The sequence below is a fragment of the Coffea arabica genome, chromosome 9e, assembly GCF_036785885.1.
Source record: "Coffea arabica cultivar ET-39 chromosome 9e, Coffea Arabica ET-39 HiFi, whole genome shotgun sequence".
In the NCBI taxonomy this organism is placed as follows: Eukaryota; Viridiplantae; Streptophyta; class Magnoliopsida; order Gentianales; family Rubiaceae; genus Coffea; species Coffea arabica.
In genome coordinates this window covers 40,035,594-40,059,382 of record NC_092327.1, presented here as the reverse complement: position 1 = coordinate 40,059,382, position 23,789 = coordinate 40,035,594, and the positions used below count along the sequence as shown (strand labels likewise).

Here is a 23,789-nt window from a genome sequence, read left to right as displayed (position 1 = left end):
TTATCATCGTACTTTACCAACTGGTAGAGACATCCTTCAAATTCAAGTTGTTGCTTTCGTCTCTCGTATTTTGTCTGCATTTAGGTTTCTTTTCTTGGACGCTTGAAGGCTTTCTGCTGCAAGTCAGACTTTTTGTTGTTCTTTATCCCCACATATCACAGATTCTGCCGCATTTCCGGCAGTTTATTACTCAATTAAAGTCTGGGCGGAAGAAGATGGCATGTAATGTAAAAGGTTCTTTTCTTTTTTCCAGGACATAAAAAAGTACTCCACTAATGGGTTAGGTCAAAGGACTCAAAACCTACGTTACGCTCAACCTTTCTACCAAAACAAATCCTAGTCCTCAGGCTTAATGATTTAGCCCCTTATTCGACTGCTGCTCTCTTGAAAAAATTACTGGGAAGGCTGGCGGGCCACAAATGTACACAGTCTATGCTCCAATACATTAATAACAACATCCATAGCTGGCTGGACGGACGGAGGGGTGTGTCTACAAAAATGAATTCAGGTAACAGCATGCACTTACTTACATCAGTCTCATTTTTTAAGCTAGCTAGCTCTAGCTAGGAATATACAAATGAAAAGCTAAGCCATAACAACCCCAGCTGCACTACATTATGCCAAATTGTAGCTGTACAAAATACTCTCGACAACTGCTGATCTATTTCAAACTGCACATCCATTCCTGCATCTATACAGAAATGTCTCTTCTTATGTCCTATAAAATCTGCTGCTTCTGGCAATGCTACAATCCTGTGCAGGAAACTATACTTCCGACCATTTATTTGAAGTAAGCTGTCAACTGAAATATCATTAAGAGCATTAGCAGCGCAGTCAGGCTTGTACGGATTGCACCAACTTGATTTGAGTCAAAATGAAATATTTGTCTATGTTGCACTTCTACAAAATGACACATGAGAATCTATAGGAACGTTGTCATTACTGCTGCCCTATTTGCCTTCAGCCGATTTCCCTACTCGACGCTTCCACGCAGACTGCATACAACATATACATATATACATGTATCAGAATGTAGAGCACGTACTCGCTGGGATATAGAACACATTATTATAATGTAACAGAAAGACAAAAAGTATTCAGTACCAAAGGTTCATCGTCAGAGATTTCCTCGTCTGCAGAACCAGTTTTCTCATCAGACATATGCTGTTCTTTACCAAATATACCCGCATCATCTCCATGAACATCTTCAGAATCTGATTTCTCTACTGCATCCCTTGTCACTGCTGGCTTCTTTTCTTCATCTGACGAAGAAACCTCTTCCTTGTCAGATCCATCACCATGCAAGGATTCAGTTACACCCTCAGCCGGTTTAGCTTCAGAAGATGATTCTTCCTGGGCCTTGTCCGAGTCAATTGACATGTTCTCAGCATCTTCTTCCTCTTTTCCTTTAGAAACTGAACCTTCATCCTTTTCATTTTGTTCGCTACTCGCAAAACCCTTCTCCCCACCAACACTTTGCTGCCTTTCTGGAATAGTCATGAAACATACTGAGAATTATAACCACAAACAGCATCACTCTGTCCTTTACAAAGCAACTAGCTATTATTTGACATAAAAAGATATAACAAGCAAAACAAACTTCTTAAACATGCATTCAAAACAAAATTTTCAAACTAAGTAAATTGAGACATCAAGTAAATTGAACCAAAATTATACAGGCCACAGCTGAAACCCATTTTCAGCAGCTACCATATTTACCAAAATACCCCCTAACAGTTGAATCCCCATGAAACATGAGATCATTAACACAATGTTATGATCCAAACCATCAAGCACAATAATGTGAACATAAAATTTCATAATCAACAGTTCATTATCAGATCATCAAGGCTGGATCATCATTTAAAGAAGTTACCTAGGAAAATTTGTAATATTGCCAGAATAGTTAGTTACTCACAGTTGTAATAGCTCAGTTAGTCGTCCGTAAGCGCTACATAAGCTGAATCTATATATAGGAGTTTATCTTCCCTTCCCTCCTAGCTTCCTCAATTCCTTAATTCTTCAGCCCAGATCATTAAACACAATATTTTACAAACTTGTACAACATCACAAAAACTGAAGAAGACAGTCCCACTAAGGCCCATAAACCTCACACTCGGTGATATCTCAAGAAATACCCTTATCCATAAAGACGTATCTATAAAACTAACTCATCTTGGTTCTAAGCTTATTGTAAATTTACAGATCCATACTGGTTAGTTTATCTAATGGCCAGGAAAACCTGGCATAGCCATCCACGTGGAGGAACAACGAAATGACTCAAATTAATCAAGCATCCTTATCCCGATTGTACCATTTATATTTATCAAATGAAACTTTTGCAATTGAAAACCAACAGGACTGGTTATGTCATTTAAAAAAAATAAATGCTTCAATAAAAAATTGACAGCTTAAGTCGTAACTAAATAATTTACTTCCTGAGAACACAAGGCGTAAAAGGAAAAAAATGACAACCTTCATCAGAGTCTGCATCTTCAGACTTTTCAGGTACAGGGTCTGGCAAATTTGGACTGCCTCCACTCTCAAAAGAAGCCTGTACTTGATCCTTTGACACATCCGCTTTTCCATGCTTTACATTTTTCCTTGGGGTTCTTTTGCCTCTTGCTTGAGATGATGGTGACCTGTCAATCAATTTCAAAAGCTGATGAAACATGTGGGGCTATTTTCATAATAATTGCAGTGCAATATCTGACTCACAAGTCAAGAATTTTCTCTTTTTGTCCTGAGACATCTGAAGCTTTCCTCTTCTGATGAGTTTTAGACCTGAAAAGTCAATAAGATCAGTAGTACATCATTGAGGATGAATTCACATCCTATTCCAATGCAAGCACATGTACAGAGAAGGAAGACAGTATAATATCAAAGACTAACAAAGCAACTTGGCATTCACATGTTAATTTTGCACAAGAAAGAACAGTAACAAAGCCCTCAGACTATATCATCAAACGAACAATAAATTCTTTAAATAAAAATGTAATAACTGTATGCATGCCATGGTAATGGATAGGAGGCATGCTAAGTGCAAGCTGCTGTAAATTTTCGACGTGAGACGCTGAAAAAGGAAAACTCACTTGTGTACCTCACAAAGTGATCAGGCATCATTAAGATTTCCTGAGAATCATTGCAAAACCATGATGAACGCCACTGGCAGCACCCCTCCCCCCCCCCCCCCCCCCCCCACAACACACACAAAACAAAAAAAAAGCAGTATTTAAAAAAAATAAATAAGAAAATAGATGAAAATGATATAGATTTCTTTGACATGAGCTAATACCCAAAAGTAATCCATTTGGTTCAAGTGTTTCTTCCTATTTATTTACGCATTTCCTCCCATTCGTAACTGATGCCATGAGTTGGTTCTCAAGCTTCCCAAGAACATAAATCAATGTCTTTGAAAGACAAAATGGAGAAAAACATGGCTTTTTTTGTCATCAAGTTGAAGATTGACATGTTCTTATTCAACTTAAATAATGCTATCTAGAGTTAGCTCCACCTTTTGCTGCTTAAAACATAATTAATTGGACAAGAACCTTTTTTCCTGTTGTTCTTAGCATCTATTCCTTGATCCCCACGTATTGGAGAATGAGGATTGCAAAGAACTTTGAAATCGACCCTTCTCTTCACTTTTCTGAACTAGAGTTTATGCTACAGAATGCTAAATATGACCATTATATACTGTTAATCTAACATAAAGCTACAATTCCTGCACAAATTTGTGTAATTATTCAAAAGCATCATGGGTCTAAATGAATCAAGAGGTATATCCTCATCCATTTGTCAAGCTATGTATTTTCAAGTGAAAGCATAGCATGGATCTACACCAAAAGTGAGCTTAAAGCTATTATCAGGAATAATTCCCAGCTCAAGTTGGAAACCAATATCAATTCAATTCCTTATTTGGTTTCAATCAAAACCTTTTCTTCTATGTTTTCCTTTTCTAGAATAAATTCATTTAATCAAAGTGAATACAGCTATCCATTTCCATCTTCGACAAGAAACCAGATACTGGACTTGTTAAAGTCTTCCTATAAAATCCATCAATTGGATGGATTTATTACTAAAGAAACTTCCCTAGATATTACACACAGTAGGCTTCAGACAAGTACACAATGTGCCTTCAAAAGGGAAAAGGCTGGTTCTAAAAGGCACTTGAAGCATATATTTGACCAATCTAGATCCTCATTAGGAAATTGGAAATGCAATTGCACCAATTTTCATAAATGAGTTGAAATAAACAAATCTATTATGATTGCAGCGGTAATTATTATCTGACTCAAGCTACCTTCAAGATAAACCATGTGGATTAAAAAAATCATCAAATTCTAGTTTCCATATATCATGATCAGATTTGTATTATTGATGTGTCGTGGCAGTGCAGGCATTTCAATAGATGGCTGATAGTCAGCACCTGCAATAGATTCTAGTTTGGGCCATTCATGTTAGCAGTCATGCAGCTATGAATACAATCCCATGAACTTTATTTTTTGTACTTTTTGGTTTTTGATGGATGCCTTTTTTTCTCTCTGCTGGCAAGAGTCCTATAATTGCTTATTCTCTATATCTGCAACTAAATATTCTTTGTTGCAGCCAAGAAGACAATCTTTAATACACTAAAATGAAAGTACATGCACAAAAAACCAATAAATGCAAGTCACAACAAATTGGAGTAACCAAAAACAAGCAACAGACAAAGCTGAAAACACATTTCCGAGGGCTTGAAACATGCATTTCTGCATGGAGATTTGGAAGAAGAGGTATATATGGAACAACCTCCTGGATTTGTTGTTCAGGAGGAGAATCCGCAGTTGGTTTGTCGTTTGAAAAAATCCTTATATGGATTGAAACAGTCTCCGAGGGCTTGGTTTGGCCGGTTTAGTAGTGTTGTCATGGAGTTCGGTCTGACAAGATGTGGAGTAGATCACTCTGTATTTTATCGGCATTCTAATGCTGGTAAAATTTTATTAGTTGTTTATGTGGATGATATTGTGATTACAGGTGATGATGTTGTGGGGATCCAGAAACTTAAATCCAATCTGCAGGCAAACTTTCAGACAAAGGATTTAGGTCATCTACAGTATTTTCTGGGTATTGAGATAGCTCGGTCTAAATATGGGATTTATTTATGTCAAAGGAAATATGTACTCGATATGTTGAGTGAAGTTGGGATGTTAGGTTGCCGACCTGTAGATACTCCTATGGATCCCAATGTGAAATTAGCAGGAGATCAAGGTGCATTACTTGATGATCCTAAGCAATATCGAAGACTTGTGGGTAAATTAAATTATCTCACTGTAACGAGACCTGATATTTCGTTTGCAGTGAGTGTTGTGAGTCAATTTCTTGATACCCCTCGTACTAGTCATTGGGATGCTGTTATACGGATTCTCAGGTATCTTAAGAGTGCTCCTGGAAAAGGGTTGCTGTATCAAAATCATGGACACACTGATATTGAAGGATATAGTGATGCAGATTGGGCTGGTTCTGTCTCAGATCGAAGATCGACTACAGGATATTGTGTGTTTGTTGGTGGTAATTTAGTGTCGTGGAAGAGTAAGAAGCAAACAGTTGTATCCAGATCAAGTGCAGAATCTGAATACCGCGCTATGGCTCACACTGTGTGTGAGTTGGTTTGGTTGAAGAGCATATTACTTGAACTTGGGTTTGAGCATAAACAGCCTATGAATTTAGTGTGTGATAATCAGGCGGATGTTCATATTGCGTCTAATCCAGTGTTTCATGAAAGGACAAAACATATTGAAGTTGATTGTCATTTCATTCGAGAGAAATTACTTGACGGGATCATCAAGACATCTCATGTACCGTCTGTAGATCAATTGGCTGATGTGTTTACCAAGAGTTTAGGGGGCTCTAGGGTGAAATACATTTGTAACAAGTTGGGTGCTTATGATATATATGCTCCAACTTGAGGGGGAGTGTTAAGAGAATATAAGTATTCTTGTAGATAATAAATTAGTAAGGGTATTCTTGTAAATAGTTTGTTAGGTTTGTACTCCTATAAATACTAGTTGGTCACTCATAATACAGTGACTAGATGTTTTCCTCCCAAAATACCAGTTGACAAATGTAACCAGTGAAGAACTAACCTTCCTTTAGATCCTGATCTCTTTGATGATTTTGATCGCTGCAAACAGAGATCATTAATAGATAAATATCCAGGATAAGTTGCTCAAAAAAGTGTCATAAGGATAACAACAAACTTTACCAGTTTCTGCTCTTTGTCAATTATCTCCCAGCGCTCTTTCTCCAGCCGGAGAACCTCAACATCTCCGTCATCATACAATATCTGTTTAAAGGAACAGGTAATTACCAAATCAAACCCACCAATGCACTGGATTATTTCCATTGCAAGACAGACAGAAGTTTCCTCCTAAGTGGGAGGAAATGAAAGGAACTAAGAAAGCAGCTTACCACATGTTTCTTTTTCTCCGTGTCAAAGGACTTTACAACACCTTCATAGTACCTGCAGGTTAGCAGTCAAAACATCAAGGCAGGTGTCTTGCAGCACCATATCCACTACAATAAACTTAAAACAGGAAAAATATTAAAATATCCAAGCCTTCAGTTTTTGTGGATCATGTAAGAATAATTGGACAAGGATGAAACACTTAAAAGAAAGAAAAATCAGGGTAACTGATAAACTAATTAAGAGCTTGAATGACTAAAGAACAATACGTGTTTGAAGATAATCTGACAAGAAGATATGAATAAATTTGACAAGAAAGGGTAATGTAAGTACCAAAGCCCACTAGAAGTGAAAGAGGAAAGATGAGGAACCCAAGAATGCTTTTCAATGAAAGATACACGCTAAGCATATTATCATATTTTTTTACAATGAAATCTTAACGGAAAAGACAAGCATAAATCACACAACATCAAAACACTATAAAAGAACTGAAAAAACAGGAAACACGATTCCTGCTTTAGCACTGTTATATTTTCTCCAATACATCAACAAGAATAGTAACAAACCTTAACTCATTGCTGATTCTAATGAAGATAGTGCTAACCTTTTATCCATTGGCCACCAAACCTTTATTCTGCAGCCAATCAAGTCTCCGATTGATGCATCACTTTCCTTTGAGGAGCACTATATCATCCCACAAAGTACAGTCAGTCAATAATAACTAGCAAAAACTAGGCCTGATACTGGTGCAATGAGGCCACAAACAGAAAATTGGCAGCAATTATTCAAAAAGTAGTACAAAAATATAATGAAACAACACGTTCCTACTTTTTTTTTTTGGGTAGTAGTACAGTAGGAACGTTCCTACTGTATAAGCAGGTATTATCTATACTTGCAAATTATCTTCCAATGATGCTGGAGTATGTTTCTTGCAGTCACAATATGCATATCATACTCTGCTAATGAGCATAATAATGAGCAATATTACTTGAAAATTATGCTTGACGACGAACAAAGTATAATTACTCAAAAATCTTGGTTTATGTTTTCTCAGTTGTCACAAGTTCATTATCCTTCGACTTTGGAACCTTCAGATGGAAGGGTTACAAAAATACCATACTACAGCCGCACAGCAGAAGGTTTTGGAACTGAAAATCTATCTATGCATGCATATCACTAGAAATTGAGTAGTAGAGAGAGCTGGGTGCTTTGAATGAACTGTGTACTATATCACTGTATGCTCAAAATATATGGAGAAAGAAGGAATAAGAAAAAGAAGAGTAGTGCGAGGGGGGAAGGTGTTCTCTTAAGAATTAAAAAAGGACATATAGAATCTAAATCATGTTCATGCTAAGAGAAGAGCAGATGTCACATTCAATATGCAAACTCTTTTTGCAGCGGATAGGCAACAGCAGATAAGGGATTCATCCCAAGCCTTAACTGCTAGACAAGAGTACAGCTAAGCCACAATCTTAAAACTTTGTCAGGTTCTTAGTTGCAAAGGCTGACATACCACTTACATGCTATTCTAATTGGCAAGCCTCCTACCTACTCCAATTCTAATATAGGATATTTTAAGATGTGAACATCTTATTAGCAAGGCAGGGGGGAAGAATAAAAAAGTTATGTCACCATATTTGTGACTAGGGACAAAGTCCCATCACTCATTCTTAACAAGCATAAGAGCAGTCAGGGTAGGGGAAGGGCATGCTAAGACTAAGGAGATGACAACACAGCCAGAATAGTTTAAAAATACAAAGTACTTGTTTACAAAGACTGGAGACAGATCTCACAAGGCAGCTAATTCAAACAAAAATTATTCCATATCAATACTACAACCAGGTACTTTTTAGTGCAAAGAAAAAGCCTTTTCTTTTCGTCTATTAAAGCAAGAGGTCAAAGGTAATCATGAGCAACGAATTATTCATAAATCATCTGTTTTACTTAGGCAAGTGATTAGGTTATGTGACTTTTTCTTTAACACTATATGATAGAAAGAGACATCACCTATCCTATTTGACTTAGAATTTGATATCTAATTAAGAATCAACAATTTCATCTCACAGCACCCCTTATTATATTAAGAAATAGGTCATATTTAAGACCCCTTTTGGTGACAATCACAGCACTGCAACAACTATATGATGGTGGCACTATGATGTTTAACTCAAACACAAAATTTTCAGATTCATAAAAGATTGGCAAGCCTCCAAAATTCAAAATTTTGATATGCTCAAGTACACGTCAAAATTCAATAGCAGGTTCCCAAGCATCCAATGGAAGATAAACTTTTGCATCATGTACTGTTGCCTATATGTTATGTGCAAATGTTACTATATTAATCTAAAATAAAAAAGGAAACAAAAAATACCAGAAGTTTTAGTACAAGAGAGGTACTTTCCATGTTTCACTCTGTTGTTGTACTTCTGGGGACAAATACCAAATCAACCATACAGTGAATGTATTAGTGTATAAATACGCATGCCATTGTACCATCACCAGTTTTCTTAGCTTCTTGTCTTCATGGCTTCTTTTCAAGCAACCGCTTAGTCAATAAATCTTGTAACAAAACTCGCATACAAAAAACAATTCATTGTCATATTAGAGACTTATGAACTTAACTGCGAGAGTTCAAAACTGTTCTTTCACTATTTGGACAACCACCAAATTAAATGAACCTTTAGTATTTCTCACACAGAGAGCTCTGTTACTTCTCCACCCAGGAATAGATCAGGATTGTGCCAAACAAAGCAATATTTTCAATCAGATCAGATTGCTAAATGGAGAGAACTTCAAACTAGCTGCCAAAGAGTTTGGAGCAACGAGGTTCACTCGGAGAATATTGTTCCACAAAACATTAGCTCAAAATGCTTGAGCTAATAATGGGGGTATAACTCAGAGACTATAACAATAATGGATAATGTATGATGTGGTTCATGGAGCAGATAGATTTTTTACTGTTTAATAAAAATTTATTTCCTTGCATATGAACAGAAATGAGCATATATAGGAAGACTATATTCATAGTAGCAATTTTCAGCCTAGAATGAGTCTAAAAACCATCCTATCACCCTTCAACTCCAACCGTACTGGCAGCAGCACAATTCACATGCCCCCATCAAAACACATAATCTCCATGAATCTCTTCAAGGAAATGATAATCCCACCAACAAAGAATGCAGTCGCAAGTTATTATAAACGATAGCAACAACAAAAGCAAGTCTAAGTAACTTTATTCCTATCTAAGAGAAAGTTACATACCATTGCAATGACTATTATAATGCACAGAAAATATAAGACAGTAAGTCTTCATTTCAGGATTGTCAAATGATAAATGACAGCAGGGAAAAAAAAAGAAGAGAAATAGCAGTTCAGAGTTGAAATTTGACAAAGCAAATCTTATTTGATGAACACCAAACAAAGTTCAACGAATGATCAAAGAACAGAGACAACAGGCTAACCTTGGCCAAGCCAGCAACACTTCGACGTTTCTGCTTCTTGGTGGCAGCTGAGTTGGAATTATTAGTTGCAACATCACTATCTGTATCCATGGTTTTCTTATACTTCTGCAGGATGTGAAGGCAGAATATGACAAAATGGAGAAAAAAAGAAGTTAATATGCAATACTTTGAGCTTGTATGCATGTCAGGACTTTTCTTGAATGACAGAGGGTTACCTTCTGCTCATCATTCCCAAGCAATCTAGCTTCATGTCCCTTGTCATGGCCCCTAAATGAACGCTTTCCTTTATGTTTTGACGGGAAGCTTGGATTTGAATCCTTCTGAATGCACGATACAAGCAAGTCTGACTCTTCTGGTTCGTTCATCTTTTGACGTGAAGATCTCTCTTCTGAACCAGTCTTAAAACCCTCATCCATCACTTCAGAATATGGCAATTCCTCCTTCGAAGTATTCTTAGCAGGAGATTTATGAACCAAGCTAGAAGATGATCTCCGGCGTTTTGGAACAGGAACATTTTTTGATTCGTCCAACATTGTTTTCCTTTTCTGAAGCTTACGATCTGCTTTCATTTCCTTTAACACATACTCGTGGCCATTGCTAGACCCAAACTTGCTAGAGTCACCCAAATTATCTGAGTTTATTTCTCTCACCATTTTCAAGATATCAAGATCATTTTCATTCTTCTGAACAGATTGTGCAGATTCATTCTTCACCTCTCTTCTTGCCTTGGCTCCTTTAGCTTTAAGGCGCTTTATGATTTTTCCTAAAGGCATCTCACTGCCATCAGTTTCACTGTCCTTCATGCTCTCATCTTCAACAACTTCCTGAGTAACCTGACATGGACATAGTAGGCCACAAACAAATCAATCAAGACGAGACATTGAAAATCCTAAAGTATTTATTGCCCCAAGATGACTTTCTTCTTTTCTTTTTTCTCTTATGTAGTAGATTTTATAGTTCAAGCAACAACTACAACTAGAGATATAAAGAAATCTTACAGCTTTATTAGCTTCCAGTTTAATGGATTGGAAGTATGTCAAAACGCTCTCATCAGCCAACCATGTCCTTGATTCACCAACCTATTTGAACAATGCGTAAATGACGTCAACATGAGGTGCAGCAGAACTAGTCAGAATAAAAAATAAAAAAAGAACACACACACATAACAGAAGAATCAGTTGAACAAACTTATAAACTGGAGAAATAGGACTGACAAAGCAATGAAACAACAACCTCATATGAGCCAGATTCGAGTTAGGTAACCACCGTTTACTGAAGAGGCCCTCATTAAAATTAGCTTAATTTGGAAGACATCTATTGGTTGAAAAAAATTGTGGATATTCTGAATTGAGCACTCCATGTGAGATTATATATCTTTAAAGACTTGCTGCAATGTGCGGTAGAAAATATACGTCAAATATTCAAGACTATACTCACTTTTTGTTGGGCAACTACAGTCCCTTCCATGTCAACTAATGTTTTTTCCCTTGTCTGCGAAAGCAAATATGTGGATGAATTTATTGAACTCCCAACTAATTTTATGTTACAATATCCAATCACAAAAGACATTTTATTTAAGATTCTGGAAAATGGATTTCCGTGTCCTGATGTCACTATACTTTTCATGAATTATATTAGTGACAATCATATGGAACTTTATCTCTTTATCCATTTCTTTTTTAGGTAAGAATTTCCTGTTTAATGCAAACGGTTTCTGAAGTTATTGGAGTTCAGTATCCAATCAAAAAGACTTTACAGCATTAAATGGATCCTATACTTTTACTGTAATGATCTCCGAGTCCAGCTTATCTTTTTCCAGTCTTTGTTAGGCACTGTATACATCTAATTCATTTAACTAAAACCAGGTTGTAAATCTCAAAATCCACTCACAAAAGGCTCTCTCAATAAATTGTTACATGGTTTTTCCATCTGATGACATCACAGTCAAGTCGACTTATCAGAAAAGGCATATGCACTACATTCTCTTGTTTTCTTCTCACTCGTATGTTTATTTAGGACTTATAAAGGAGATGTGCAGATACCAAGGCAAGATCTGCAATTACATTGGGAAACTAAATTGATAGAGAAAGAGAAGAACTGCAGATATAAATAGTCCACATAAATGACATACCACTGAGTCACTGCCTTCTTTTGTCTCATTTGATTTATATAGTACTGCAGGCAGAGGGACAGGTGCACTGCAGCCCTGAAGATCCTCTTGTTTTGGTGCTAAACGTTTCGTAATTGACAAGCCAAGATCACATATAGCATATAATTTCTGCCACACAAAATGCACATATTACTAAGCAGACATGAACTGGCAGTTTCACGTCATTAATGTTATTTTTCTCCTTTTTCTTTTCATTAGGTGTCAAAATATCCTAACAGGAAATATATTTTGTATTAATCAGGCTACACTGAACTTCAGACTTCTCTCCTTTTCCCACCAGCAATATTTGCGAACCCAGCCTAAGAACGACCTAATAGTCTATCCAACCTTGGATTTTGTAGAATCAACGTTATCTTCAGAACGTTTGATGCTTTCAAAGATGGAAATTATTGCAGAAAGGCTTTCCTTGTCCTTGCTAATATCAATGTCAGACTTTCCATCTTCATCTCCATGCACCAGCATTGAAAGGAAAAAGTACAATTGCCTAGTAAAGAACAGATAAATTTGTTTAGCAAACATCTTGAATAGCAAACATGTGTAAAGGTTCCTCAAATTGAATGATAACAATTTGAAACCATATATAGTTTCAAGCAACAGGTAAATGTTTTTTCTTTTTTCCATTCTCTGTGTTGGGGTTGATGGACTTGGCAGTATAGTACGAATGAGTTATCATTAGATTGTGATTCCAATAAATGTTTTTCATGCTTAGGACCTAAAGGAGTTGGTATGCATAAGATACGAGAAAAGAGTCCTTCTTGATCTAATAATGAATTAAGGAATTCTTTCTCCTCCCCTGACGGGGATTAAGGGGGATACCGTTCCGATCTTGAGTTCCTGAGTTAGTTATGAATTAAAGCTATGTGCTACAATTTCCTATCAGCCCGCTATTTCCTAAAAGGATATAGGCTAAAGTTTACCTAGTTTCTTAGGTACAACTGGTTTGAGCCCCACTCAAAAGAGAGTCAGGTTAAGTAGCTGGAGAAACAGCATCACGCTTTGTAAAACACAAAGAGACTGTCACCCTCTTAACTAATTTGCTGATTATGGATCACTGTCCGGGCTTTTTTTTCTTGAGAAATGTGGTTCCGTCCTAGTTTCTGTGCTTCAAGACAAGTTCGTCTACTTAAAAGCCTTTCAAACAATCAAAATGATCAGGAAAATGGCAGCATAGGCTGACAAAAATTATCTTAAACTTTACATAATAGGAAAAAAAAGAGTATTTTGATTAGAATATTTTAAACATGGTAATTTATAGTTATATGAGTTGACAAGTGATTAAACATAACTTACCACTGAACTTTTGGTTTTTAGTTTGTGTAGACTTGATAATTAACTAAGAAACACTAACATGCCTATAGTGGTTGCAAATTACACAACGTATCAGCAGCTGTAGATCTGCTTCCTAGTAATTGCACAGCATCACTAGCATAATTACATGTGAGCACATGATTGTAAATTATGGGTGAATGGAAGATTGATTTGTGCTACTGATTCACTAGATCAACAGATCCTTGTATGTGACATGTCACGGACAATTAAACCAGGTTAGCTCAAGTACATCCCTATGACAGAGACCTCCCCCATGGCTGAGATTACAGTAAGCTCCACGACTAATAATTTCAAGGAGCTTTAACAACTTTTCTGATAGATTATATTTTTTTATAACCTACAACTCCACAGTATTACTAAGACTAATCTTGTAATTAAGAGCTTGTTTGACATTGGCATGGGGAGAGATCTCATTAATAGGGCATGGTGAGATGCCATATTAATTTCAGAAAAGAAACTAGAGGAGAGACCTTAGTAGCTCAGACGGACATTAAAGAGGTCATTTAAGATTTGCTATCGGAAATCCTCGTAACAATATGAAGGAAGTTTCTACCAGTTGGCAGAAATGTTCAAAAATCACACAAGTTGTTCTTTATGTCACTTTATTACATTAACAAAGTCAGGAGCCAGTGGATATTATTTAGGAAATTTGACTCTAATTCAGTTTGTCCCTTGTCTGGTTTGACTCCTATATAAATTCAGCTTCCATGCTTAGTATACATTTTAGACAGTGATGGAGCAGACATAATATTATAGTAACTGCTTATTATGTTCTGCTTTATATTTTGCCGCAGTTATTAGAGCATTTATAGATCTCCATTCACATATCCATCTTGCCAGAATAAATTACAAGGAAAAGTAAAATAAACCATCTCTCGGAAAAAAAAAATCAACAATTCTGTTGATAAATGACTGTGAAGTTAGTTCATCAATAAAATGGAGTAGCAAAATAGGGTAAAAATGTAGAACTACATATGGGGGGATTTACAACAGTCTTCCCTCCCAATTCTTAATCCCTCAATTCTGTGGGATTGCATAACTGACGTGGCAACAGAATAGAAACCAATTGTACCTGTAAAAAGATTCGTACGCTTTAACATCCTTGCATTCGTCAGGATTAGGAAATGACGAGTTATGAGCAAAAGCATGAACCAGGTACAAGAGAACATATTCAGGATAAAGTGGTGGTGTATTTGCATCACTTGGTGCAGAATAGTGGCGTGCCCTCCCTTGCTGACACATTTGGATGATATCCATTAAGTTGTGCTGTTCCTGGAAAAAGCATTAGCAGGCACAAATTTATGAAGAATTGAACTCAAAACCATTTTTTTAGATGTGGGAAATTGGAACATGCAATAAATGAGCAAGATGTATGACAATGGCCATGAGCATGGTACTACACCTCTTCCAATAATTGCTGCTGAGATCCCATGTCAAGTAAAAATGCAATAGCATATTTAGGATCCAAGAGCCTATCCTTTATGTATTGATATATTTTGCTGAGAAAGAGTCTCCGAACTTCAGGAAAACTTGCCTAAGAACATGAAGGGTGAAATAAAAACAGAACATTAACTTAAAAGAGTACTGGGTCCAGAAACTTCCAACAAGCACTGGTAAATTCTGTTCTACATTATTCAAGTAAAGCATCAAATAATATATCACCTCCGAAATTCCCAGGGTTAGATAGAAGACATCGACTGGAATCTCATGATCCCAGTGCTTAGAAAGACGAAGAACAGCCTTCGCTGCGGCAAGCCTCAAATGGGCTTTGTCAACATAACTGCCAAATGAAACCAATATATATATAAACTAGGAAACAATACAACAAACATTTTACCTATGGAAGTTCACACTACCTCGATTCAATTTCTTGCGATATTTCACCATAGCAGAGTATGCTTTTAAGGACTCCTATAAGGTCATTAATTCCCAATCGAAGGTGAGCATCTTTGACAGGCAAATAACTTTTTACCAATGTTTTAATGCCAAAGATCTGCACGAGAAAATCCAACAATAAATACGAGTTTCACAAAATCATACCTAATGAAAGCAGATGTAGCAAATAGAGTATCCACAAAATGCTTTACAGATAAATGTTGCACTTTGCTGAAATATGTATGTGCATGCGTGCATATTTATGCCCACATGTCATGCATACAGTATATTCTCATTCACAACATGCTAAAATTTATGAACTGACCTTCAGGGAACAAAGTTCACTCTGATCATCAAAACATTCTTTCACTCTATCTTCTGATGCCTGATTGTGCACAATACTTTAGATAGGATTCATATGAAATAAGCAACAAAGAAGTAACATAATGAAAAGTACAGTGGTTTTAGAAGGCATACAGAGCTGCATTCCAATATGTTTTTCATTATGAAGCCTTCAATCTCTTTCTCTCTTGTCTCAAAAACTGGCATGGCAGTTTGCGCTATGCACCCCAGAGACTGCAGAACAGCAGGCAGGTGTGACTTCTCCGTCAGCATATCCACAAGCTTCTGCAATTTATGGTGAAACGTGATGACAGAGAACATAGTGTCCTTATTTATCAAGACAAAAAGAAAACATAATAGATCAGCAAAAGGCAAAGCAAGCAAATACTAAATCTGTCTGTGAAACAAAATGCTAGAACAAACCCTGTATAATACAGAAAGAGACATCAGTCCATCATCTTTTGTTATTGAAGCTAGTGCATGCACAGCATACTTTGCCTGCCTTCGACTACCTTCTAAGCATATCCTTTCAAGCATTAGGTCAAGAGATCTGCATGTAAAAAATTACTTCGACAAACTCCAAGCGTTGAACCAAAAAGATAAAACTATCTAGTGCGACATCCAAACCTTGATGAAACTCCCAACTGATCTCGGATGGCTCCACCAGCCCTTGCTAGAACATGCAAGACACCTTCCTTTATTATTTCATTATCATCGTCAAGCAGATGAATTAAATCTTCCTCAATTCCACTGAGCAGGAAAGGAGAGAAACGTGCAAGAATCTGCAGAATTAATAATAAGATGCTTTGGCTTGAAAAATTCAAGGAAAATAAAATGTACAAAATAGTGTCAATAAACCAAAAAAAAAATCATGAACAATACAAAGCAGTTCAAAGGAAATACAGCTTTGACTTTGTCCTGAAAGTGCCGCAAAAAGTGATCACTAGATTGCTTGACCAAAAATTGACAAAGTATCAGAAGCATACAAGACAGTGAACTGGCAATTTAATGCTACAAAGGCACCACTTTTTAAATGTCTGTCATCAATTAAAAATGCTACAGTTTTCAGTCATGTCAAAAGAACTGCTGTTTGTTTAGTAATCAAACCATGTGGAGTCCTTTCCTTTTCACCAGCAGTTAATGATAGTTTTTTCAAAAATTCTGGCAAGTGCATTGTGCAACAAAACATATAAATGTCTAAGCTACAAGTTGGAGGCAGAAAAATGTGTTGCAAGACTTGCCCTTCATTTCTTTTTCTGCTTTTGTTCTTTTGACTCGTTAAGATGGGTGATTTATACAAAACTGCTTCCTGTACTCTGAAATGGAAAAGACTAAAAACTCTGTAGTTCCCATGATGTATGATTAGGATTTGGAACAGTTGGCCCCCAATGTACAATAATGCCAATTAAATAATCCTCCTCCCTAACAGATAGCTTAAAGCTAGTACCAAATATAATACCACAAGAGGTATGACCACTGAAAATCATAAAATCATTTTAGAAGCAGCTAAAGAACATATACTCTTACCACAAGTATGCTCATGCAAGACACAATTAATTGTGCATTTCCGGCAGATTTCTGGATGTCAGCCTCAAGAATGATTTCTTTGGTATGCTCCTTGCTGAAAAGTAAATTTGCACATTTCAAGGACAATATGTTCAAAAACTCAAAAAGCCGGTGCTTCTCGCCCAGGATACGAAGTAAATCATCCTGTGTAAAAAATTATGATGATTGATTTCAAGACTCTTGAAAAATGAGCAAGAGAGTATAATAAACTTAAAATAGTTTTCTCACCCGGGAATTGGAAGCTTGTGTAGGAGTAGTATTTGGATCAAGGAGTGTTCTTAAAATCCTCCAGATATTTGCATCCTTTAATTGGTCAAGAATCTGAAAACTCTCTTCTGCTTTGAAAGGATCAGTAAAACAGCGAGACATCACACGAAAGCAAAACAGAACTTTCTTTTGGATCTCATTAGCATCACCATCCTGCATTTGAGTAAAATCAAGTTTATCAACACTCTAATCCATCACTTTTTCTCAGCCTGAAATGACAACTAAACATTAAACTCAAACCTGATACATCTGCCTGAGAGAAAGGTACTTCTGCATCTCTTGTTGTAACCTGAAATCAAACAGGAAATCCTAAAGTCTCAAATAATAGGAGGCAGTTTAAAAACAATCATCTTAGGAATGTGTTCTGTCAAGTTTAAGTATGAATATCAAACCTTTGTTTCTGCTCCAATATCTTCTCAAGAGCCTTTACCTCAACTTTGTCAAATCCACCAAAGGATCTTACCCAATTCTTAACCTTATGTTCAACAGGGAATTCTGATGGAAATAAGGACAGACTTAGAATTGGTTCCACTGTGTCAGATCTGCAGAGAGAATACGAATGTGTATAACTGAGAAAAATACAAGCAAACAGGAATAAAGATTTGATACATTGCAACTATCAATAAACGCTAGGATACCTGAAATCTTTGTCATAGAAACACCTCAATATCTTCCCAGGGATCCAATCATATGAATCACTCTTTGTGGACTCATTTGAGCAACTCATACAATAATTCTTGTATATCTCAGCAAGCCGTTCCATGGTAAACTTCTTCACAAGAAGCTGAATATATTAAAGGAAACAAGATCAGCATGTCATACCAAAGAAGTAATGAATGGAACATCAGGCCTCAAAGATATGCACACAGAGAAGCTTAAACGCACAGATTTGTCACGAAGCCGCTCCGACACAAGCTTTATAGTATCAACAGGTATGGATGTTAGATCATGACATGCTACATCACAAATCACAGCAACTACTTGCTTGCGCACATTTTCATCATAGTCCATTAGTCGGTCACCAAGGGCAGCTAGCATGTGCAGATCTATATCAGAGCTAACGTGCTAAAATACATAAATGCAGGATAACCAATTCAGAAATCCTTACCAATAATTTGAGGAGCCTCAGATCTAAAAGGATCAGAGAGTAGACAAACTCGGATGTGGTTGAGAACAGACATTCTAACCTCAACTACTCTATCAGTGAGCCTTTTCAAAAATTCCATAAGTATTGGCTGAAAGGTTTCAGGGATAGTAGACCCAGGCAGTGCAAAAAGATCCCCAACTAATTTCACCGCTTTTAAACGAGTATCCAGCTGATCCGTCTGTGAATGCACAACAAAAAGGTTAAATATTTCATCCAAAATCTGAATTTGGGAAATAGAAATGACATCTCCATCTCATGACACCAGGAAGTATCCTGAAAATCTGAATTTGGGAAATAGAAATAACATCTCCATCTCATGATACCAGGAAATATCCTGAATTCTATTTAATTGACCTAATTTTGCAAGCTTATAATTGAAATGTTACGGAGAACAAAAATGAAATGAAAAAAACTGAGCAATTTTCACAAGGAATGTTCAGCCAGACCAGGTTTTCATGAGCGCAAGCATGAGAATTGCTCCTCAAATATGTGAGATTCATCGATTATTTATTTTCATATCAAAAGCAGCAAAATTGTACAAAATTGAGGCACAGGAAGTAAGCAGCCAATCTCATTACCAAGAGCTCTCCTGTCAAGTATGGGACGACTCCTGATAAAATTTGAGGGACAGAATGAAAGATATCATAAATAACTTCATAATAGTCTATTTGATACTTCGATGATCTGCTGTCTCCTGACATTGATGATATAAGAAATTGCTTTATGCTAGGTTCTAGTTTTCCAGCACATCGCTTAATCACATTCATGGCAAGCCTCCTTGCAGCTGTAGTAACATCCTGATCATTGAATTTCAAACAGTCAGTTCCTCTTCCAGTGACCAGCAAATAATCTTTATTGTGCCAGAAGATACTTTTAAGGTTCAAAGAGCATCTGTTCTTACCTTTTTATCGCGGCCTAGATTAGACAATACATTAAGTATGACATCCTCCCAGACATCCTCACTCTCATCTAAGAGAACAGCCATGATTGTTTCCATTGATGTTAGAACATTTTCAGGATGCTCATCCCTGCATAGGTTGGATTAAAAGGTAAAAGAAGCAGAAATTACTGAATCAAGAATCAATCAGGCATAATATACACAAAGTTTCTCAAACATCAGATTTATGGACCCATAATTTAGCCATCAGAAATCAGATTAAAAGGAACAGGAATGTCCAGATATTAATCATACTCTTCAACATTCTATCATTGATAAGGCACTGAAAACTAAAATACCACAAGTAGCTTCTTTGCATCAAGAGCAGCCAAGGATACTCAATTAGGGACCTGCCAACAGACATCTTCAATTTTCTGAGCCATAGCTTAACACTCGTGATATTTGCCACTTTGTTCAGTCTAACGACTATTCTAGTTTAATGTTTCTGTTCATGAGCATTTAGAATACCACACCCTTTATTAGTATTTTCATAGCAACGGGATCACAGGCAAAAGTACAAGATATAGAGCCCTTTTGGTTTCATATAGATGGCCCAGATGAAAATATCACTGCTTTATCCGAAAGCCCAAGTTCAGCAGTCATCGGCTGTAACTTAGTGCTTAGAACCCTGACTACTGATGAATTAGCTTCTTCAAAGTTGTCTTTAGCTTTCATCTTAAAAGGGTCATTAACACCCACCTCCAACTCTCCTTAGTTAATTTCTCCATCTTTCTTTAAAAATGAGGGGAGAACCTACTCAATGTGCTTTTTCCCTTTCTCTCTCTTTTTTTTCTTCTTCTGCATACATATGGAAGCCCCAACATTCTATAACAATAAGTACGCCATAAAAAAAAATGACACCTAATTTGAGGATCCACCAATCTATAGCTAAATAAAAGATTACACATTAGCCTCTCAAACAAGCAAAGACAAAAATGGGGATTCCCACATGAAGTTCCCAGTCTCTTATGTTTTGGAACACATATCCCAAGAGCTCCAATAGACTGAAATAAAAACCAAAGAATGTGCATTTTGACAGGGAGAAATTGTCACAGTGAAAAATTTGCAAGCCACACACACAGGAGAGGGGGGGAAAGTAGAAAAAAGAGAGGGAAATGACTTTGTTTAAATTAGGAAACCATGTCACCAGAATATGTAAATGAGTGAGTGTATGAGCAAAAGTTGAACTGATTATTTGAATTTAGATGTAAGCAAGACTGGAATTAATTCTCCCAAAGGCAATGGTGAAGAATCATACTTCAGAAAAAATTAACTCTTTATCCAAATGCCACACTAGAGTATCATAGCAAGCTACCTCTGGTTAATAAAACAAAATACCCTCAATATTATGGTAAAGCATTAGATGAGACACACCTGGCAACAGAGAAAAACGTACTAAACATTTCAGTGATAAGATCATCACATTCAAGATCCAGCATCACAACACACGATCTATATTTTGCCAAAGTTTCCAAAATGACTACTCTTCTCCCAAAATATGGACTACTTGTATCGCTTAATCCTCCGAAAGTGCTTACAATCAAATGGAAGATATCCTGAAGCAGATACGAGAGGCGTTACTAGTTATATGACAGAAGCTCACCGCTCGCATGAGCTAATTATTGAAGTGCTTGATCAGTTAATGAGTAGAAGAAAAACATACTTTTAGAATATCATCTGTGTAAGGAGCCTCAGGTGCGGTTATTCGAGTAATCTCACAGATACATGTTGCAACAAGAAGCTTAACTTCCCTATCTTGATGCTTCAGAAGTTCAGGCTTGACAACTACATTTACAAAAGGTTGCATGGATTCCATGACAGCCTTTGGTGGTGACTGTTCCAAGTCAGAGAGGCAGGTAGCCCCTTGCTGCAAGAAAAACATTGCCATTAAGCAGTCAGTTGAAGATCTGCTTTAATCTGCACAACTGACTATAGGAACTTCACTTGGTTTTGCTGCAAAACCATGGGGGTGATGTTTACAGTATTGGTTCAGACAGACATCCTCCTTAATGGATATAAGTTAGATGAAGTACTCCAGATACAAAGTACGGAAAGGTGTCTATAACTTCTCCCCAGATTTTTCTGCCATCCAAGTTAGACACCCAGAAGCAAGAAAATTACAAGCAGTAAGACATTCAGAAAATATCAACGCTTCTGTACATTCAGTAAATAGCAGAAGATCATTAACACAGAAACACAAGCAATAAGGACAATATTGCTCAGGATAACTTGAGATGGAGGTCGTGTAAAGAACAATAAGGATAAGCAAACAGAATAGACAAGAATAGTTTCTTAGCAAGTTGAAATAAATTAAAAATGAGAATACCTCAGTCCACAAAACATACTCAAGAGGTCAGAAATTTTGTTCATATAACAACAAATAAACATATCTTTACATGTAAAATGCTCCTGCTACATCCCCTTACTTAGAATCACTATACTAGCCAAGCAGCAATCTTGAGCTAAAATCACATAAAGACTTTCGTGATAAGCTTAACGTAACTTGCATGATAAATTTTACAAATCCTTTCTCCTTCAAAACCAAGACGTACATCTTAACCTTCCTTTCAGTCATTCAAAAGAGTTCCAGATTCCTAAAGATAGCACCAAGCTTTATGCTTCTCTCTCTCTCTTACAAACACACCCAAAAAAAAAAAAAACTTGTAAGATGTAGTCTAACTAAATCTTGTCTTCATTGTTTCAAAATGTAAAGAGTAGCTTTCAACCCCAAAGTACGCGACCTTTAATGCAAATTTTTCTTAACTTAAAAGTGAAAATATGTAATTTCAACTTTCTCATGTGCTCGACAAAAGCAAAATATGAATCATGAGAAGAAGGCGTAATAAGAACTATCCCTGTTAGGATAAGACAAGATCAAGAGCTGCTTCAGTTTAACTTAAATATTTCACGACAATCACAAAACAGAAGGGAGCACTTTAGTGGTTTAAAATTTTTCTTTTGGTTGGTTTCATATTTAAAAACAAAAAATGCAGACATCGAAAGCAAGCTTAGGTGCACAAGTTTAGAATCCCACATCCCTTTTGTTTGAAAAGAGAAAAGTACAAAAAGAAAAAAAAAAGTCAAGAACTTCAATTTACATATACGTATATATACATATAGAGACTAATAAAAGTCGATACGTTAAAAATGGCAGAATTTTCCATCATTCACTCACAGAAGAACCCTAATTTAACTGAATTGGCACAAAGCGCTGTGAGTTGAGCAGAGAATTTTGGCATTTATTTTGTTCTTTTTGCTTTAACAAACAAGAACAACAACAATTTTACCAGAACATTTAAAAAATATATACAACAAATTTTTAGCACTTATAAAAACAGAAAGTAAAAATTCAACGGTTCAAAATTTACATCTTTCTCTGAGGGAGGAAAAGGGTTGATGAATGACGCCAGAAGTCCAAAGGAAATGCACAATTCTATTCAATTAGATAGGCGCGCAGAGCAGGCATGAAGAACCCTAATTCAAGTGAATAGCAAAAGCAACACCCCAAAAACCCATTGGAACTGAAACCCCAAGAAAAAAATGCAATTTTTATCAGCAAGTACCCAAATTTAACCGAGAGAAACGAGCAAAATCAAGAGCAAGGAAAAATTCCGGAGGTGGGGGGTGGGGGAAGAATAAAAGACGGGAGGAAACCTTAAGGAGCTTGATGAGGGAGTCTTTAGTAGAGGGAGGATTGTCGAGCTTGGATCCAAGCTCTTTGAGCTGCAGCAGAAGTTTTTGATTAGCCATTTCCGTAATTTTCACAACTGCTTCACCAGCTGCATAACCACTGCTACTTTAGCACCACACCTCACTGCTGCTCTTACTAACAGTCAGTAAGAAGAAGAAAACAAAATAAAACGTTTCCCAGCTGTTTTTGGGCTTGCGTTGGTGAGAGAAGCTCTTCCCAGAGACAGAAGAGAAACTGGGGTTGGGGTGGGGGGGGGGGGGGGTTCGAAGTTTAGTGGTAATTCGCTTCTGCGTTTGTGGGTTCGAACAAAGAAGCGAAACAAATGGGGTTGGCCACTCTCTCTATCCCCATTTATATTTTTTAAAAATTTAAAAAAAAAATAGTACTAAATTAATACTGAGTCCTACTAACAATCTAGTCTAGTAGTTAGTAGTGTCCTTGCTGGCTCACTCGCACGAGCTCTCTATCTTTAGACCCAAAAAAAAAGGAATAATTTCACAAACCTCCCCTGAGGTTTCTGACACTTCACTGAGACCCCTCTAGGTTTTAAAATTTTCAC

At 36.7% G+C, this 23,789-nt stretch overlaps 1 protein-coding gene across 4 annotated transcripts; it reads right to left on the bottom strand.

The window, feature by feature from the left end:
* Positions 1-411: 411 nt before the first annotated feature.
* LOC140014777 (sister chromatid cohesion protein PDS5 homolog A-like) lies at positions 412-23,554 on the bottom strand. Of its 4 annotated transcripts, XM_072066183.1 has the most exons (34): positions 23,194-23,554; positions 21,203-21,406; positions 20,914-21,095; positions 19,504-19,630; positions 19,181-19,399; positions 18,564-18,780; positions 18,341-18,486; positions 18,094-18,239; positions 17,848-17,997; positions 17,696-17,744; positions 17,417-17,608; positions 17,150-17,332; positions 16,250-16,404; positions 16,046-16,172; positions 15,758-15,907; positions 15,606-15,665; positions 15,262-15,398; positions 15,068-15,185; positions 14,808-14,939; positions 14,478-14,677; positions 12,404-12,560; positions 12,038-12,184; positions 11,344-11,397; positions 10,905-10,985; positions 10,122-10,739; positions 9,907-10,011; positions 7,050-7,129; positions 6,451-6,502; positions 6,245-6,325; positions 6,126-6,163; positions 2,719-2,784; positions 2,476-2,642; positions 1,105-1,487; positions 412-995 (listed from the first exon to the last, which is right to left on the bottom strand). In XM_072066183.1, exons 1-34 carry the CDS (start codon positions 23,287-23,289, stop codon positions 951-953), a joined length of 5,064 nt encoding a protein of 1,687 aa, XP_071922284.1. In that variant the 5' UTR covers positions 23,290-23,554; the 3' UTR covers positions 412-950. The 4 variants fall into 4 exon arrangements, with proteins under 4 accessions (XP_071922284.1, XP_071922285.1, XP_071922286.1 ...); XM_072066184.1 differs by lacking the exon at positions 11,344-11,397; XM_072066185.1 differs by lacking the exons at positions 20,914-21,095; positions 21,203-21,406 and having other exon boundaries at positions 23,194-23,313.
* Between the last annotated feature and the right edge of the window lie 235 nt (positions 23,555-23,789).